At 40.3% G+C, this 20,580-nt stretch overlaps 1 protein-coding gene across 4 annotated transcripts in view; it reads right to left on the reverse strand.

Annotated features, from left to right (window-relative positions):
* Positions 1-10,817, reverse strand: part of GAPVD1 (GTPase activating protein and VPS9 domains 1) — a gene marked incomplete at both ends in the record, with an annotated part of 40,498 nt that extends 29,681 nt beyond the window's left edge. For all 4 annotated transcript variants that reach the window (XM_084239175.1, XM_084239173.1, XM_084239174.1 and 1 more), the window contains 6 exons: positions 2,767-2,927; positions 5,675-5,864; positions 6,014-6,148; positions 7,471-7,557; positions 9,019-9,862; positions 10,633-10,817. In XM_084239175.1, coding sequence (XP_084095301.1) covers positions 2,767-2,927; positions 5,675-5,864; positions 6,014-6,148; positions 7,471-7,557; positions 9,019-9,862; positions 10,633-10,817 — 1,602 coding nt within the window. The remainder of the gene's footprint in view (positions 1-2,766; positions 2,928-5,674; positions 5,865-6,013; positions 6,149-7,470; positions 7,558-9,018; positions 9,863-10,632) is intronic.
* Positions 10,818-20,580: the final 9,763 nt, after the last annotated feature.

Consider the following 20,580-nt stretch of genomic DNA (forward strand, 5'->3'; position numbering starts at 1 on the left):
ACAAAATACACTGCTGAGGGGAGCAGAGGGCGAGGCAGGAGAAGTCTGCTGCACCATGTGGACCCTCGCCGGCCGGTAGGGATCGAACCAGTGCTGCAGAGGCTGAGGACAGCTTCATAGCATGGCACTCAACTGCCTGTGCCACCAGGGGAGGCCCATTTTTCCCTATATTGTTTTACAGTAAAAGGCAGATATAGAAATTCTTTATTTTATATTTTTAAGGTAACTTGGACCTTTAAATTCATCATAGTGAGCAAAGTGCAACAAATCTTCAGGAAAAATCCACGTAAAGGCCTAAGAATGGTATGAATTAACAGAAAACAAAAGGATCATAACACAATGACGATTTCCCCAAATTATATCTAAGAGCAGGCAATTTTGTGATCTTACAAAGAAGACTATCTTACTTTTAAACCAGAAAGTCTGTAAACTCTAGGATAGACTAAAATCACAGAATTTTAGAGTTGAAAGAATTTTGAGTTTCTTTAGCCCAGTGATTCTTCAATGGGCACTGAAATCCTTCCAGGGGCCTTTAGGGAGTAAATGGGAGGAATATGGGTTGTTACAATGATTGGCTAATTCTACTGACATTAGTTACAAGAGGATGGCATAAAAAATTAAAAAAAAAAACAAACCGAGCATCCCTGGTGACCTAGTGATTAAGTCTCAGCACTTCTACCATATCGGCCTGGCCGACCACAACGTCCTGAGTTCAATCCCCAGCCAGGGAGGTGACCCAAATGGCACAGCAGACCTCTCCTGTTTTGCCCACTACTCCCCTTGGCAGTGTATTTTGTGAATCCACCTGTTCTGCTCCCCATTCTGTCTCTGGTGAATTCTCTCACTCCCCCACCCATGCACCTCTGGCCTACACCCCAGTTCTATGCAAAAATACATAAATAAAATCTTTAAAACAAATAAATTTTTTTTCTTTTTTTTTTAAAGATTTATTTATTTATTGCTTGATTGATTTATACATACATGCATATAAAACAAATAAAATTTTTAAAAAAAGTTCTACAATACATGGGCCAACCCTCCAAAATGAAGTTCTCTTACCCATAATTCCAACATCACCTCCACTGAGAAACTATGATCTAGTCAAATCCCTTATCCAAATGAAAAATCATATCTAAGCATAACAAAAACATGTGTCTATTAGGCCTCTGCTTCTACAATAGCAGTGATGGTGAAACCACCATGACAAAGAAGACTACAGCAGAAAAGTTGTCCCACTTAGTCTGTGTTCCCAGCACCTACGCAGTCTGGCCTGAAACAGGCATTCTGGTATCACAGAGGCTAAATCTAATTCCTCTACACATGAAAGCCTTTCCTGTATTTCAAGATAACTTAAATTGAATCATAGGAAAACAAAGACATGCACAGATAAGAGTTCCTCTTTCCTTTGCCTCTGTCCCAAGTTCTTTACAATTATCTTCAAACTGATTATAATACCTCCCAACTCTATTTCTTCAAAATACTTCAGTTTTCTTTTCAGTAAGCTCTTCTGTTTCTTCTTTTATTTATTTATTTATTTATTTATTTATTTATTTGCTTGTTTGTTTATACATGCACTGGGTACAGTCAGAAGCGCGGGAGGGTGAGAGAATTCACCAGAGCCAGAGCGGGGAGCAGAGCAGGCAGAAGGACCAAAGTACACTGCTGAGGGGAGCAGCGGGCGGCAGGAGAGGTCTGCGCGCCATGTGGGACCCTCCTCCGGTGGCCGGGGAGCAGCCGGGGATTGAACCGGCGCGGCAGAGGCCGCGGGCAGCTTCGCAACCCAGCGCTCAACCACTGCGCCACCGGGGAAGCCCTCTTCTGTTTCTTCTTAATCAGTCAAAAAATACAAGGTATTTCTTTTTTTTTTTTTTAAATAGTGGCATGTTTTATTTATTTATTTGTTTGTTTTGTTTATGCATGCACTGAGTACAGTCAGAAGCGCGGGAGGGCGAGAGAATTCACCAGAGCCAGAGCCGGGAGCAGAGCAGGCAGAAGGACCGAAGTACGCTGCTGAGGGGAGCAGCGGGCGGCAGGAGAGGTCTGCGCGCCATGTGGGACCCTCCTCCGGTGGCCGGGGAGCAGCCAGGGATCGAACCGGTGCCGCAGAGGCCGCAGGCAGCTTTGCAACCCAGCGCTCAACCGCTGCGCCACTGGGGAGGCCCTAAATACAAGGTATTTCTAAAGAATATTTGACACTTTAAAGCAAGAATATCATTAGAAAGAAATAAACAGGGCCTCCCTGGTGGCGCAAGGGGTTAAGATGCAACCTATGAAGCTATCCGCAACCACTGCAGTACAAGTTTGATCCCCAGTCAGGGAGCAACCCACATGGCGCAGCAGATCTCTCCTGACTCACCTGCTGCTCCTCTCAACTGTGTACTTTGGTCAATGTGCCTGTTCTGCTCCCCATTCTGTCTCTGGTGAATCCTCTCACCCCCCATACTTCTGGCCTATACCCCAGTTCTTGTATGAATAAATAAATCTTAAAAAAAAAAATAAACTTAAAACATTTCCTATTGGTCACTGGAAAAGACTCTTCCATTTCCATACCACACAACACTGGCTTTCTGTGTCAACTACTACTAGGAAACTCCTTTTGGTGTGGACTCGACAGCAATTTCAGGGTCATAGATATATTAATGCGAAGTGACTAAAGAGCTGTTCACAGGAGTTTACATTTAGTGGTGTGTCATGGTAGGCTCAACAAGGATAAAAACAGTCATTAAACATTGGTGATTGTAGTGAAATGTAACAACACAATCCTACCTCATTTTCTGACATCATCCCTGGAGTAAGCTGGGGACCTGTCCCTAAAGAAATGACCAATACTTCTTCTGGCTGCACTTCCTGGATGGTTTCTTGAGATGATCCTTCATGATCCATATGTAAGTCCATTAACACATTGGTGCGACTTCTGCTTCGAGGTGCTAATAAAAAAAAATTCAAGTAAGATAATTTAGAAAAAAGACAAAATGAAAAAAATAGTACACTGAATTAAAAAAAAATATATTCTATGAATGTAGAACATTTGCGCATGCACAAAAAAAATGGTGAAAAAAATGGATAAGGAAACTCTAGATCTTCCCAGCTATTCTACTGATGACTAATACAGATTCTCCTTCCAAACTGAGAGGAAATAACAATCCATGTTTACCTGATGGAGAGTGACACAGATGACTGCATTTGCAGAACAGCAAACATATCCCAATCAATCAACTTAAGACTTGGGGTGATAAGAAAAGTACTACCCTATTATCTTTTCAAGATACCTTCAATTATTTCTCCTACAAAATGATTTAAATACCAAATATCTCCATACTACTAGTTGAAAATTTCAAATTGAAATCATCTTTCTTTTCAAAGAAACAGGAGAGATTTTCTTATGTTTGAATATGAGTTTCCTTTCTGCTTTATGGAAGCATCCTAAATGAATAAAGGATCTAATAAGGGGTATTTTGTTCCTAACTACAAGCAAACAAGTAATACTATTTTCTTAATCCATCCTATAAACCATTCAAGAGCATCTGGACATGGAAAACTTTAGTTTGTGACAATTTATAAGTTTTAATCTTCTGTGGTAAGTTTCAACTTTCTTTCAGAAAGCAATAAAATTCAATGCAACCAGAATACTTAAATAGAAATTGTTTTTTGGTGCAAAATAATCAAAACTACGAACATAAAACACAACATTCTATAGCACAAATAGCTTTCAACTTCACTTTGAGTGAAAGTTAACCTTCTTGAAGACAGAAATATAACCAATCATATTTGATCACAGTGCCGTAGATCTGGTCATTAATCACTTTTACTTCCAAAATTCAGAGTACACAGCAACTTCCAAAAGTCTAAAACAGGTCTACTTAAACCTTTAGTTGAAAAATTTTACATGTTCTTTCCTCTCTATCTTCTACTGAATTGTGAACTTAAACCCAACTTCATGAATAGTACCATGAGTCTCAAGTAATAAACTTCAAAATTTATGAAAATGTGAGTAACCAAATTCATGTAGCAATTTACATAAAGCAAAAGCAACATGCACATGGAGCACACTTTTATGATCTATTTCTTAAATAAAAGTTAGATAAAAAGAAGAACAGCCTATTACCCACCAAATGGGGTTACTAGAGTAATATGAGCAGTAAGATTGGTGGCTGAGGAATCCCAGGCAGTGATGGCTGCTAACTGTTGTCCTGGGTTGCAAAAGCAATAAACAGAAAGAAATCAACCCTTTGAAAAATGGACATATTTTTAAAAATATATAATAAATGCAATGACCAGTTCACATGATTATATAAAATAATACTGGGCAAACATTTGAAATTTACTTTCTATTAGATCCATATTTAATAATACCTTTAGAGGACAAGAAATGTAGGGGTGAATAATGGAGAAAAAAATCTATTTACCAGAAGCCATCTATTTCTTTACATTAACAAAGTGAAAGAGTCTATAAGATTAAAAATCACTGTGTAAAATGTTTTTATATTCTGAAAATTGATATTCTGGAATGATGACAGTCACAGTCTTGAGGAATATGATGCCACATTCCTGTTAAATGATTTAATTCCAAATTGCTTTAAATATAAGGTATATTAACTTTAAGAAACTGACCATTCTTAACAAATCAGCTCATGGAAGTTCAAAGTATGAAATCCTATCCTTCAACATGTGTAAAATACAGTACTATTTATGTTCACTAACTGTTGCTGAGCTCCTCCTTATAATCATTAAAATATTGACACTAAAATACTCTGTTCTCTTGGTCTGAACACTCCTTTTCTAGCTCACCTTGTCTAACCACCATTTATCCTTCAAAAGAAAGTACCAAGAGCACTTGTTCCAAGATCCTCTGCTAAACCACCAACCAGCTAAGTTAGGTGTCCCCACAACCCTCAACTGTTTGTCTCCATCAGACGCTTAGTATGCTGTAGAATACTGGCCTCTTCTTGTTCTCCCCAACTAGACTGTCAGCAACTAACTTGAGATTAAGGGCTGTCCAAATGCTCCTTGTGCCCCCAGTGTCTAACATAGTGCCTCACCTGTCAGACAGTTACAATACCAACTCACAGGACTTTTGTGTGCGTTAAATGAAACAATATTTATAAATGCTTCCAGAGAATTAAGTGTCTGATATATGGTATATGCTCAATATATGCTGTGTGTCTACTAAGCAAATAAACCTAATTCTTAAATAAATGAATCAATTTGGTAAAATAAGTTTTTTCTTTGTTTCTAACAAAGCTCTTAGTTTAGTTAATAAGACTATTAATAACAATAATGGAAACAGTAACTAAGAAGTTTCCACTTTACTGATGAAAATTTCTAAAATAATATTATTCATTATATTATTTAGAAAGGCCAGAGCTACATAATCCAAAAAACAAATGACATTTCCAAATATCTCCAAGAAAAGATACTTAAATATAAACAAATATACTACAGGTGCCATCATCTCATTTAATTATGAAAAGTATGTGTCTGGTTAAAGATACTAATAAACCGTAACTAATTTGGTGTGATTTTAAAAACCTGAATTTCTGCCAGTAAACATAGAGATTTTTTCACATTATTATTTTTTCACATTATTTAAAACGATTTCAAAACACCGAGCAACAAAAAGAGCTAAGAAATATTAAATTTAAGGAACAGTCCCAATAGGAGAAATTTTCTTCACCTATAGGCAGCCGATTCTTCTTATTTGCTGGGGTAGTTGCTGGAGACAGCTGAGGAGTGCTGTAGGGAGTCATTTCCAAACTGCTGCTTTTTCCTGGCTTTGGCTGAGGTACGTTTGCCAATAAATTGTCAAGAGCCATTCGATCTTCTCTCAGTTGATCTCCAGACATCACACTCTTCATAAAATTCACCTGGCAAAATTAAAAGGCTATTAGCGAGTGAAAACAATTTTTCAAACACGTCTATCAATATATTTCTCATACAAATACTCATCTATGGCCCTGCCCATGCTTAGATAAATGACTTTTGAGAAAATCATCTTAAAAAATAAAGCCATTACCAGAGTAATAAGCTGACTGTAAGTTATATAAACCACAGTTCTGCTCAACCCTTCCAGAAGATTAACAGAGGACATTGGCGGGGTCTCCACGGCTCGGCCCCCAATCACAACATCAAGGAAAGCAGCAACACAGCTCTGTTAAACAGGAAAAGATCACAGTGAAATTCTTCTTCAATTTAAAATAAGGAGGGCATTCCTGGTGGTGCAAGGGGTTAAGCACCGCACTATGAAGCAATCCGAAGCCTCTGCAGCACGAGTTCAATCCCCGACTGGCCAGGGAGCAACCCTCATGGCGCAGCAGACCTCTCCTGACTCACCCGCTGCTCCCCCAGCAGTATATTTCACTCAGACTGCGTGTTCTGTTCCCCACTCTGTCTCTGTCTCTCAGCCCCCACATCTCTGGCCTTTACCCCAGTTCTTATATGCATAAATAAATAAATCTTTAAAAATAAAATAAGGGAGCAAAGTTTTTTATTGCAGTGGACAAGCAAGGAAAAAGTTTTCTTCTTGAAAATTATACTAAACTCAACATGTAAGAAAACTGAACTCTTATGAATTGCCAATATCCATGGATAATGTGGCGAGCAAAGCCAGGCAGAAGAGTGCACACCATCCTACCAACTGGGAAAAGGGAGAGGTAGGGTGAGTGGGAGGACAAATGCAGGAATTTGCTTGTCCACAGACCTCTAGAGGGATGCACAAAAGATTGATAACATCAAGAACCCCTCAGGGAGGCTAGGGATCAGAGGTGAAGGGGAAATTTCATTGTATAACCTTTAAATTTTACATTAGGCTGAATGTACAACCTATTCAAAATTTGATAAACTAGCTGAGCAATGCCATGTTATCTTTAAAAATACACTTAAAATTATATAATTTGACTCATATACCCATAGATTTCTATTATTTTAATGAAATAATCCTAATAGCACTTTGATTCTAATTAGAATGGCATCACCTTAACACTTTCATAAGTGAGAATTAGTGATCTTGAGCAACAACTTTTAAATACTGCTGATCCAACATGGTATAGAACTCTACAGCTATATCAAGAGTAACTGAGGGCCTCCCCAGTGGTGCAGCGGTTGAGTGCTGGGTTGCAAAGCTGCCCGCAGCCTCTGCAGCACCGACTTGATCCCAGGCTGCTCCCCGGCCACCAAAGGAGGGTCCCACAGGGCGCGCAGACCTCTCCTGCCGCCCACTGCTCCCCTCAGCAGTGTACTTCGGTCCTTCTGCCTGCTCTGCTCCCCGCTCTGGCTCTGGTGAATTCTCTCACCCTCCCACGTTTCTGACTGTACCCAGTGCTTGTATAAATAAATAAATAAATAAATCTTTGAAGAAAAAAAGAGTAACTGAAAAGAATATTTACTTTTCTATCACCTGAGGACAATACCTAGTAATAGGGACAGTTAGATTTTTGTATAAACTATTTCACATGGCACAGAATTCAGTCTTACTTTGTCAAATTTTCCAAGGCTGCTCTTCGTCCGAGGATCTCCCTCTTCAGAGCCAGTCATTGCCAACTGCTGTAAAAGGCGGCCAACCTGCAAACCAGAGCAGCGGAAGGGAGACGCAGGCTGTAGGTACTCACAAAGGCCTCTCTACAAAAGCACACCCATTCTAGTCTACAACTCTACTTCATAGCAACGTAAACTCCACCTGATCAGGCATATGAAATAATCCCAAATAAAATGTGTAACTTGCCTACATCAGCTTTTACTATATTTAGAGTCAGTAGAAAATTTTGCTTTCATTTCTCTTTAACACACATTATATTGACATGATGAAATAAAAGTACAAAACCTTTGTGATATTGTACTTTTCATGTGTTTAGAAATTTAATTTGTGAAAGTTGATTCACTTGAATTTTCTCAGGTTAACATTAAGTATTTTTCCCTCTATAGTTCATAAAGTACTGCAAGTAGATTTTTTTTTTTTCCTAGTTATAAAAGCAAACAATTCCTATACAACCTAAGCTGTTTGGAAAGTGAGTATTTATTCACAGAGCACGTTCCTCACTGCCCAAAACAAATTGTTAATTCACTCTCCTTAAAGACACTTTGCTGAAAGTTAAGCATCACTGCAATATCTGGGCAAATCCACACTTCTAATCATTTTGAAAATATGATTCAATCTGTGTTGGAATGATAAAAATAAAAACTACAACTATAGTATCATAACAATAAATACAGTGTTTCACAGATGATAAAAAACTGAAATTTTTATTTCAGGAATTCCTACATAGTTAGTTGCTAAATAAAAACCCAATATATAGAGTTGATCATGAAAAAATAAAAGTCACCCAAAGACATATACTCTGTTCAAAGTAAACCTAGTCTCTTCTTCACAGTATTTCTGAGGGTTAAGATATGATTAAAAAGTTCGCTTAAGAATAAGACTTCAATTTAGATGATGAGGGGGGAAATGTGAACATAGAACTGAAAATCCTTTCTGAAATTCATGGGTGTAGAATAGTTTCAAATTTCAGAATTTGGAGATTTTAGAAACATTAGTTAGTGCCTATGTGTAACATATCCAATGTGTAGGATGGCATCCTGTAACCAAATACATTAACTCTTCTGCAGTAAGACATGAATATTCATTAATACTATAATGGAATACCTAGCAGCTACAAATAGTCTCATGTTAGTTCAGATTAGGTCTCACTACCAAATGAAATGTAAAACAACTCAGTTTTCAACCCTTCTGCATTTTGAAATTTTAGAAAAGCGATGATGGACTTCATTTAGAAAATCAAATTGACCATATATTCAAATGTGTAAGGGTCGTATTTAAAAACTAACACAAAATGTTTTAGGGCTACAATGTTTTAAAAGCCCAATATGATTGCTTTCATTTCATAAGAAGCAAATATTTAGGACCGTGTAAGGAAAAAGAATGGTAAGAACATAAGAATACTCTCACCAATTTCTGTTCCTACCCCACTGCACAATCAACTGATTTCAAACTGATATGCCTCATCAGTATTAATAGCAAAATCATACCTGCATCAGATTAAATCTCGCCACCTCATTAATAGGAGCATCAGAAATTATTCCATATTGTTCTGGATTGACAACTGCAGGACAAATGAAGCAGGCCAACAGGAGATCAGTACACATTGCCCTGACCTCCCCAACTTCCAGTCTATCTACACAGGAAAGGGTTTTGTACATCTGTGACACAATCCACCTCAAGCTATGTGGAAAGCAGTATGTGTTCTGCTTGAGATAACCAATAAATTTGTTCACCAAAGCCACTAGCTTGGCCTCATTGGAGTCCACCATTTCTTGAACCTTTTGCCTGAACCTATCTGAGCCTTTTTCTCCAAAGAATTTTTCCTGTTGAGATGGGGAAAACCTCTCAATTAGCTTGTTTGGATCTGTTTCAAGGTGATCTTCATCTTCAACAAGCAGCTGCATGATAGGCTCATGTAAAGTAGCCGTGAGAAAAAGTTTGGCAGAAAACAGTCCTTCAGAAAAAAGTTTAAATAAGATGCTGAAGGCACAAGTTCCTCTCCTCAAAAGTCTCCTAGGGTTGTCACTTTCTTTAAGTTCAAATTCAATCAAGTATCTCAAAACCTGAAGGAGGTAGCTTTCATCTTCTTGCATAATGCAGTTACCATAGAGAGAGGTAAAAACTGTGTAAATAACACTTTGTGTGTTCTCCTGATTAAGTTTTTCTCCAGCAACCAAAGAGGAGGCAATAAGACGAGGATTTTCCCTTAATCGATTCAAGAACTCTCCATAAGCAGTCTCCTGAAACCCTAACTGCTTATATCCATCAACAAATTGTGTGTCTTCCAAAATCTTGGCATGTTGACAACATTCAGCAGGGGAAGCTTCAGCACTTAAAAAAAAGCAAACAGGCAAAAGAATAAAATTAAAAGCAATAACAACATGACACATCTACTATGCCAAAACATGGAACTGGGAGCTGAGTAAAACCTCAGCAGTCTCAGTCTGTGAATTGGCAACATTTTTTAGAGCACCAGAATCTGAATGTGTGAAGAAAGACAGGAGCAGAAAGTACAAAGGAGAACTAATTCTTCACATTAAATCAGGCTCAATGAAAAACATCAAGAAATAACCATTCTGATTTTATCATCAAGATTAGTCCTTCTGAATTCTACAGAAATGTATCATACAGTAAGTACTCTGTCCTGTCTGGCTTCTTTTCTCAACAACGTACTCAAAATCACTATACTTAGAGTTCAAAACTGCTTTTTGAAACAAAAGAACAATGAGGTACTAACAGTAAAAAATTAGTTTTCTAAAACTGGAAAGCAAATATACAATATCAAAACACAGAAATGCATACGTTAATATTAGGAGAAAAGTAAAACACCTGGTAATTCACTCTCTAGAACAATAAAATGCTATATATACATGAAAAAACAAAATTGAAATTGGTGTGGTATAAAACATTAGTGCTTAAGTTATAATTCTCTGAAACAATATAATTCTCTGAAACAATACTAAACTAAGTAATGACTCACTCTGATGTTGATTTAAACTCTTAAACTATGCACTTTTGTCAGAAATAGATTCATTTAGTCACCGGTTAGTACAGACTTACAGTGGTTTATAAAATTTAAGATCTCAAAACCTTTCCTGTACCTGGTTATGATAAGCCGATCCAAATTAATTCTCTGTTGCTTAGCAATCCATGCTGTACGATACAACTTTTCAGCTGTCTTAAGTACATCTGCGTTGAGTCTCTGAATGAGCTGTTTCTCAGAGTTTACATACAAGCGTTCCTGCTTGAGGTGATGGGCCAGAGTATGAATATCTAGCTTCACCATCTTCGATGTGTAAAAGATACAAACAAAGGCTGATCACTAAAGTGGAAAAAGACAAATTAAAAATTTTTATGTTACAGAAATTGTTTTTCCAAAATCAAACGGGCTGGGAGAACACATTAAGAACTGGGCCACATTTAGTAGCATGGTTAACTTCAATTTTATATGTTTTTATTACAAAAGCATTATAGGTTCAGTATAGAAAATCTAGTAACACAGATAAGCAAAAAGAAAAGCTCTTAATAAAGTCACTGCTCAGAGACAGTCACTGGAGTTAAAAATTAAAAACACTGGCAAACCCTTGACTGCTTTCTTTCACACTGCAACCAATCAACACATCCTGTTGACTCTACCTTCAAAATACACTACAAATCTGACTACTTCTCATCACTTCCATCATCACTGTCTCTCACCCAGAGGTCTATAATCACCACTTGCTAACTGATCGCCCTGCTGCCTTGCTTGTACTTCTCGAGTCTGTTCTCTACATAACAGAGCCTATCTGTTAAACTTAAGTCAGATCACTTCAGTCACCCTGCTAGAAACCATCCAGAGGCTTATTTCCCTCTTAGAATGAAATCTGAAGACCCTACATGATCTACCCCTGCTCTATGCTGGTTCACACAGCTCCAACACTCTGGACTCCTTGGTTGAACAAACCAAGCTCACTTCCTCGTGCCCCTCTGCCTCAAAGCCTCTGCATTAGCTGATCCCTCTACCTGGAAGGCTATTCTTCCAGATAGCTTTGCAAGCCTTAGATTCATTCAAGCCTCTCTGTTCAAATGTGTTTAGAAAAGGCTTATCAGGCAATTCTTTCTAAAATTAAAAAATATCACTTCCTATTCCCTCTCCCAGCTTTTTCCAAATAGTACTTGTCCCGATCTTGCATTACATTACAGATATCTACTGCTTGTTCATCACGTTCAGAGTCATGCTTCCCCAATAAAAGATAAGGGCCACCAGGGCCAAGACTTGTCTGTTTCATTCCATCACAGCTGTAATTCCAGGGCTTTGGAGAGGGCCTGATTCACAGCAGGAGTTGAATAAATATTTGCCAAAGGAATTAATGGAATCTCACAATTCTGTTTATCTAGTAGCTAAACAAACTAATACAAACAGCACACATATTTTAAAGTATTATTATTTAAGCTATACTCTTGAACCTAGAATGTCTGCCAGACCACAAATGTTTTATATTAATAATAGAAGCACCCTGAGGTCAGATAACAATACAACATTGTGTGTCTAGACAGCAGACAGTCATTACCTTAAAAAATACTTCTCATTAAGAATTAAGCATTATGATTATACACTTGAAAGTTGCTATAAGAGTTGAACTCTAATGTTCCTACCATAATAACAACAAAAAATGTGAGGTAAAAGATGTGCACATTAAACCTCAGCAAATCAGACTCTCCTACGTGACCTTAATGGAGCTATCATGAATTGATAAAACAATACAATATGTAGTAAATTCAGATTCTAAGGGAGATGACAATTAAGACCACCAAACTGTCTATATGGTTTAAGATAGAATAAAAACATTTTCATATATATGAAATAAACATTTTTGGTACTAGCCAAAAAAATTAAACATTATGATAGCAGCTGGAAATATACATAGAGCCAACTCAGTTGCAAAAATAGATTTAACCGATTTTAATTAAGCTTGGTTTCTGAACATTTTTTTAAGATTTATTTATTGATGCATACAGGAGCTGGGGTACAGTCCAGAGTTGTGGGGTGGGAGGTGAAAGGATTCACCAGAGACAGAGTGGGGAACATAACAGGCAGAATGACTGAAATACACTGCTGAGGGGAGCAGCAGGCGAGTCAGGAGACGTCTGCTGCACCATGTGGGCTGCTCGCTGGCTGGCCGAGGGATCAAACTTGAGCTGCAGTGGCTGTAGATAGCTTCATAAGTTGCATCTTAACCCCTTACGCCACCAGGGAGGCCCTGGTTTCAGAACTTCTCAAAACTTTTCTTACTTTAGTGAACTACTGATGACCAGCAAAATTTCAGATTTACCACATAATATGAATGTAACTGCTATGAAATCAATATACCATATCAATTCTCAAGCAAACTATACAAAGCTTTTATTCCAAACTTCCTGTACTATTAAGGCCACCATATTGTTTTTCTCTCAAAAAATATGCCTAATTCACCAAAGTGATTCATCACTTAATTAATCACAAAAGCATCTGCGTACATTTTAAAAAATTGGTGACATACATAACTTTATTAATTCAGTCTACAGAAAACATGCATGACTTTGCAGACCTCAGTGTGGAAACCCTGCCCTCCTCTAGGGGGCTCTGAGTCCATATATGGAATCATTACTCAAATGGTTTTAATTATGCTGAGTATTACAGTGAATAAAACAGAACTGAAATGGGCTCTTAAAGATCTGTATGCTTTATTATTTAGTTCTGCTGCCCTGGGCACATATCACATGTTCTCTGAACCTGTTTATTTTTCTAACTGTAAAATGTGGGCACAGCTTCTGCATTTATTCTGTGCCTGGTATTAGGAACATATTAAGTACTACCTAGTGCATGCTATTAAGGACCTTCTATTCTAGGTGAATGAAGCAGACATGCAAGCAAGTGGCTGCCCAAAAATGCTACAGGTATTGTGCTAGAAGACTATGTATGGGCCTCCCCGGTGGCGCAGTGGTTGAGCGCTGGGTTGCGAAGCTGCCCGCGGCCTCTGCGGCGCCGGTTCGATCCCCGGCTGCTCCCCGGCCACCGGAGAAGGGTCCCACATGGCGCGCAGACCTCTCCTGCCGCCCGCTGCTCCCCTCAGCAGTGTACTTCGGTCCTTCTGCCTGCTCTGCTCCCCGCTCTGGCTCTGGTGAATTCTCTCACCCTCCCGCGCTTCTGACTGTACCCAGTGCTTGTATAAACAAAACAAACAAACAAATAAATAAAAACATGCAAAAAAAAAATTAGAAGACTATGTAGATTAGGGGCAAAGGAGCAGTGACTGACACTTGCACCTAGTATTAAAAGACAAGTATGGGGGGGGAGGGAAAGACAAGTATTTGCCAGACATAAAGAGGATGATGACTGGGGGTAGAATTCCAGATGGAGAGAGCCAGCCACAGAAATGCACAGAGGTATGCAACACAGTATAGCTAGAGAACTACACGAGGCTGGCTACAGTTTCGCATGTTTGTGTCTGTTAAGAGTGAGGCTAGCCCAACCGGAGAAAGAGTAAATGAGATAAGGATCAGAGCACACGGTACACAGAAGCCTGGTTAACAAACGTGGACAGCACAGCACAAGATGGGGAAAGAGCTTTAAACAGGGGACTGACGTGAGTAAAGTTATATTTGAGAACATAAACCCTGGCAGTAAGAAAAAGGATGAAAAGGAAGAGATGGGACCAGATGAAGAGAGACTAAGCAATTGCTGATTGTCAAGAAACATTGCGGGGGCACAGGGCAGGGGGAGGGGTGTTGGGCGGGGGAGCACAAGGTTCTGTGATGATAGTTCACTGCTGGTGGTGGGAGAATTATGGGGACCACATCTGAGGGGAGAAATCAAATATTGTACAAAAATGAACAATGATGTAAGAAATTTTAAAAAACAACATTGCAGTGGAAATGGAAAGAACAGGACAAATCCAGAGAACACTAGAAGTTCGAAAACACAAATCTGTATACATACACACACACAACTCACACAGAGGTGGTCAGTTAAAGGTCTCTAAGTGTGGTATTATTCACCAGGATAGAGTATCCCATGGGAAAACACTTCATGAATTGAAACTGTGCCAGGTATAGTTCTAAGAACTTTGCACACTTAGTTTTCATAATATTGAGATAAGTACTCTGCAATTAAGGAAACCAAGGCTCAGGAATATTAAATAACATGTCCAAGGCACAGAAGTGACAGGTGATAGAGCCTGTACACTATTATTACCCAGATCTCTACGAGAATGACTTGGAAATCCATTCCTTTGGTCCTGATTGATTTACCTAGAGTCACTCCTAAATTTTCAGTTACCACTCAGACATATGCTTTGCACAGTCTTCCATTTCTCAATTACATTTAAAAAAAAAAAAAAAAGCACCCTCGGTGCCTCCCCTGGTAGCACAGCGGCTGAGCACTGGGCTGAGAAGCTGCCCGCAGCCACTGCAGTGCTGGTTCCATCCCCGGCTGCCAGTGAGGGTCCCACATGGCACACAGACCTCTCCTGCCACGCCCGCTGCTCCCCTCAGCAGTGTATTTCATCAGTCTGCCTGTTCTGTTCCCCGCTCTGTCTCTGGTGAATTCTCTCACCCTCCCACACTTCTGACTGTACCCAGTGCTTGTATAAATAAATAAATATTATCTTTAAAAAAAAAAAGCACCCTCTTCCCCTCTTCTTCTATACCCCACAATCTTTCCAAAATATATTTCCACTGCTTTCCTTTCCAACTTTCTTGGTTTTGTTAATAGTTTTACTATTCCAGTAAAGAGAAGTCACCTTGCTGTGTAACACAGCCTGCATTCTTCATAGTGTCCATCTCACCTGACAGCATTCCATCTCCAAGTTTTTTAACGCAACATCACCCTATTAACATAGCCAAAGCATTATCACATCTGTGGTACTGCACTGTTTAAGATGCCTTCAATGGTTTCCCACTAAGTCCAAGGAAACAGTTCTTTGTTTAGGTTTATGACATTTATAGTTTTCAAAAACCTGGCCCCAAAACTATCTTTCCAGGTTACTTTCCATCACTCATTTCTAAGAACCTTTGACTTCACAAAGATCTCTTACTCAGTAGCCCTACACACACCTTTCTTCAGCTGCTTGCATGTTTCTTCACTTCTGCACTGTCAATTTGACAACTACGCATGTCCTACAATGTGCCCACTCTCTACTGCCGTGAACTGTTAAGTATTTTACTCACATTTCACAGGTTCACATCCTACTGCCCTCCTACAATAGTTTTAAAGACTTGAGATGTGCCATTCAATATTTTAACCAAGAACCACAGGTGGCTGTTTAAATTAGTTAAAATTACATCTTAAATTTATGACATGTATTCTATCTTAAATAGAAATGAATCAGAAGTTCAGTTTCTCAGTCTTAGTGGGCAATGTTGGGAATACTGGAGAGCCACAGGCAGTGAGTGGCTGCTGTAGTGGACAATACAGACGCAGGCCTCTTCCACAGCTGGAGACAGTTCTACTGGATAGCACTGCTGTAGCGAGTACTGCCTGGTCACCTAGGAATTCTTCACATAATTAAGAGTACCTTAAGCAGGGTAAGCACTTTAAAAAGTATCTTCTATTTCAATTCAAATGCAAGCACGTTTACCTCAGCAAAACTAATGTTCACATAAGTTTTTTCTGTTATAATAGCACAGTTATGTTAGAATTTTTTCATAATAAAAATAATAAGGGAAAATATTTTAGAAATTCTCAAATTGCGTCTTTCTCGTTGCTTTAAACAATTTAATTCAATGAATATATTACTGAGTTTTTCTGGAGCCTAGCCAGGTTCCCTAATCTCAAGGAGTTCACATTCTAATTATAACCAAAATACTGTTCAAGATAAAGCCACATAAAATGCTTCCAATGACACAGCAAAATATGAACCAATTTGTACAGTTTAGAACTTAAAACCTTTATAGTTGCATTTAAAAAAATTAACACATCACAGTAATGTTCCACCCAAACTAAACAAGCCTCTGTCCTCAAAAAGCTTAGTCAATGGTGACCTAAGGAGCAAAAGCAGAGTATAAGGAGAAATAAGAGCCCAATCACCCAAGATTCAAAATCTCCAAAACAGAAACTAACAATTTCCACAATAAAACCAGCAATTGTTCCAGACCTTCCTGTCAAGCTCTGTCATGGCGCGTACACACTCCTGCTCTCAGAATTTAGTATTCATCCGTTTCCTCAGCAGCAAGTTGGCACCATGTTCTACTTTCACATCTGTCTCTTTCTAATTCCTCTGCAAATAACCCGATTCTAGCCCTGTGAATCCAGACAATTAAAAAATTTCACAATGTACTTTTCTGCCTAAAGTTTCTTCTCTCTCCAATCTATCCCACAGACACACCAGTATTTCCAAAGCGCCAATTTGATATAAACATGTCCAGTCCCTCCCCAATCCCTTTTAAAAACCATTAACGACTTCCCTAACATGCCAGCATATCCTGAGTCATCTGTGGAAATCAGGAGAGAGCCTGAGCACTCAATTAAGACAAACCCTTCATTACTGTGCCAGGCTTCCAACAGCAGGCATCCAATGGAAGCTCCAGAAAATCCCATCCCTCAACCTGTCCTGACCACCAGCTCTTAATTTAGCTTGCCCTTTATTTCTGTTCATGTGAATCACAAGAAAAAGCCCCTAACTCCCAGGACATCATCCTACAGAACACAACCCTGGAACAGCTCTTCCAGTCTCACCTCCTGGCCTTCCCCACCTCTTCAATCCTTTTCGGTGTCCCTTGAATGCAAATTCAATTATCAGAAAATCTGTAATTTGGGCCTCCCCGGTGGCGCAGTGGTTGAGCGCTGGGTTGTGAAGCTGCCGGCAGCCTCTGCAGCGCCGGTTCGATCCCCAGCAGCCGGGCGAGGATCCCACATGGCACACAGACCCCTCCTGCCGCCCGCTGCTCCCCTCAGCAGTGTATTTGGTCAGTCTGCCTGTTCTACTCTCTGCTCTGGCTCTGGTGAATTCTCTCACCCTCCCGCGCCTCTGACTGTACCCAGTGCGTGTATAAATAAATAAATAAATATTAAAAAAAAGAGAGAGATGAGAAATCTGTACTTCATTTAAAAAAAAAGAAAAGAAAATCTGTAATTTGAAGCCTCTCTGGACTTTCTTTGCCTTCTTGTTTTCCCTAGCAACATGGCTTCCTCTCAGACCTCTCAGGCCTTTCCCACTCCCTTTACATTATGGGACCACTTCCAGGACATTCTCCTTCCCTCCTTATTAAAAACCTATCTTTGAGGGCCTCCCCGGTGGCGCAGCGGTTGAGCGCTGGGTTGCGAAGCTGCCCGCAGCCTCTGCAGCGCCGGTTCGATCCCCGGCTGCTCCCCGGCCACCAGAGGAGGGTCCCACATGGCGCGCAGACCTCTCCTGCTGCCCGCTGCTCCCCTCAGCAGTGTCCTTCGGTCCTTCTGCCTGCTCTGCTCCCCGCTCTGGCTCTGGTGAATCCTCTCACCCTCCCGCGCTTCTGACTGTACCCAGTGCATGTATAAACGAAACAAACGAACAAACAAATAAATAAATAAAACATGCCTCTATAAAAGAAAAAAAAAAAACACCTATCTTTGAATCTTAAGTCTTCAGATCATATCACTACTATCCCCTACCCCTACCCCTTATTGCAGTCATATACTGCAGTCTCTCTCACTCCTTCTGCATCCCAAAATTCCAATGACCACATGACCCCACCAAGGCTTTTAAGCCATTAATCCTACCACTTTTTTTACTACCCTCCACACCCACTTCTTGTCTCTGCTTCCCTCCATCCCTCCCTAGCATAAATCCCTCTGTCAATCATTATAATCACCTTGAATGCACTCTCAAATTGCCCTTCTCATCTGACTAACCCACAATACCAGCATTTAAATCCAATGCTTGACCTATGCCTGGTCTATACCTGTGGGCGAGAAAACAAACACAATCATGCTAATATCACTTTAAACTCATGATCACAAACCCCACATGGACCCTAATGATGCATGCATGGCACACACCCTGTTATTTCCCCCTCCATCCACCACTCCCCCACCTCTCAGGCAACTAATTCATATAGTCCACTCTCTTCACATCCCCACCTCTAACCCATCCTTATTCTCTTGCTTCCTACTTCACAGAGAAAAAGAAAACTAGCTGCCTATTACAACGCAATCAGAAGAGATTTTCCCACTAGCTCAAGGCATCACCGAAAGACAGACAGATCTGCATGTGTATTCTACCTTTTACTTTGAATTAAACTACCTTTCTCCTGGTTAAAACAATGCAATTTGGGCCTCCCCGGTGGCGCAGCGGGTTGAGTGCAGCGCTGTGAAGCTGTCTGTAGCCTCTGCAGCGCGGGTTTGATTCCCGGCCAGCCAGGGAGATTCCCACATGGTGTGGCAGACCTCTCCTGTCGTGCCCACTGCTCCCCGCTCTGTCACTGGTGAATCCTCTCACCCTTCCGCACCTCTGGCCTGTACCCCAGTTCTCGTATAAAAATAAATAAATCTTTTTAAAAAATAAATAAAACAACGCAAACCTCTCTTTGCATAATTCCCTCCCTTCGCATATATTCAAGAACATCACTACAGAAATCCGAACAACTACACCCCCAACATCTGTACTTCTCTCCCCACAAGATCATTCTCACCAGGATATAAACAGGCTATTATTTTTCATCTTTAAGAAAAACCTATCTGGGTCTCCCGGGTGGCACAGTGGTTGAGCGCTGGGTTGCGAAGCTGCCCACAGCCTAAGCAGCACCGGCTCGATCCCCGGCTGCTCCCGGCCACCGGAGGAGGGTCCCGCATGACGCGCAGACCCCTCCTGCCACCCGCTGCTCCCCTCAGCAGTGTACTTCAGTCCTTCCGCCTGCTCTGCTCCCTGCTCTGGCTCTGGTGAATTCTCTCATTCTCCCGCACTTCTGACTGTACCCAGTGCTTGTATAAATAAATAAATAATCTTTAAAAAAAAAAAGAAAAAGAAAAAGAAGTCCTTGAAAAAGGTGTCCATAATCACTGTCTCCAGTTTTTCTTCTCTCATCTACTTCTGAACCCACACCAATCAGTTCTGCCCCACCACACCATCAAAACTACTAGTCTTCAGGGGCTCCCTGGTGGTGCAAGGGGTTAAGACGCAACCTATGAAGCTGTCCACAGTCTCTGCAGAATGAGTTCGATCCCCCGGCCAGGCCAGCCAGGGAGCAACTCACAAGGCGCAGCAGACCTCTCCTGACTCGCCTGCTGCTCCCCTCAGCAGTGTATTTCAGTCTAGCTGTTCTGTTCCCTACTCTGTCTCTGGTGAATCCTCTCACTATCCTCACCTCTGGCCTGTACCCCAGTTCTTATATGCATAAATAAATAAATCTTTGAAAAAAAAAAAACAACTACTAGTCTTCAGATTACCAACAATATGTATATTATTAATCCAATGATAAATTATCATTCCCTCTCTTCTTGACTTAACAGAAGCACATGGCAGAGGTGACAATCCTCCTCCTTGAAACACCGTGACTTCCAGGACTCCACCTTCTCCTGGGGTTTGTCTTTCCTTTCCCCCCTCAGTCTCAGTCTCCTCTGTAGTTGCCCCTCACCTCCCTGAGGAGTACCCTCCCCAGGGGCTCAGTCTTCAGATGCTTCCCCTTTCTACCTGCACTTAGCGTCTAGGTGACAGCATTCCATCGCACGCTTACCTGCCATCAAAACGCCCACAGTGCCAAACGAGAATTTCCAGACCTTACCTTTCCCCTGAAAGCCAGGTCCATATTCGGAACTGCCTACACAACTTCTCCTTTGGGTGGCCTAGCTGCATCTCCAAGTTAACAATTCCAAAATTAAATCCATCCCCCCCATACACACACAAAAAAACTACTTCAACCCAATATTGCACCTTGCGAGTGCTCAGGCCTGAAACTGTTGTCTTTCTTGACTACCTCCATTTTTGTCCACAAAAGCCTTAAAGGAAAAATGAAGGTACTCAAAATTTTCATTTATTCCTCACATACTAGAAAATAATTTCCAAATTTTTTAACCTAAAATTCAAGGTCTAATTTGCACCTTAATCCACTCCTTCCAT

Source organism: Talpa europaea (assembly GCF_964194135.1).
Source record: "Talpa europaea genome assembly, chromosome: 7".
In the NCBI taxonomy this organism is placed as follows: Eukaryota; Metazoa; Chordata; class Mammalia; order Eulipotyphla; family Talpidae; genus Talpa; species Talpa europaea.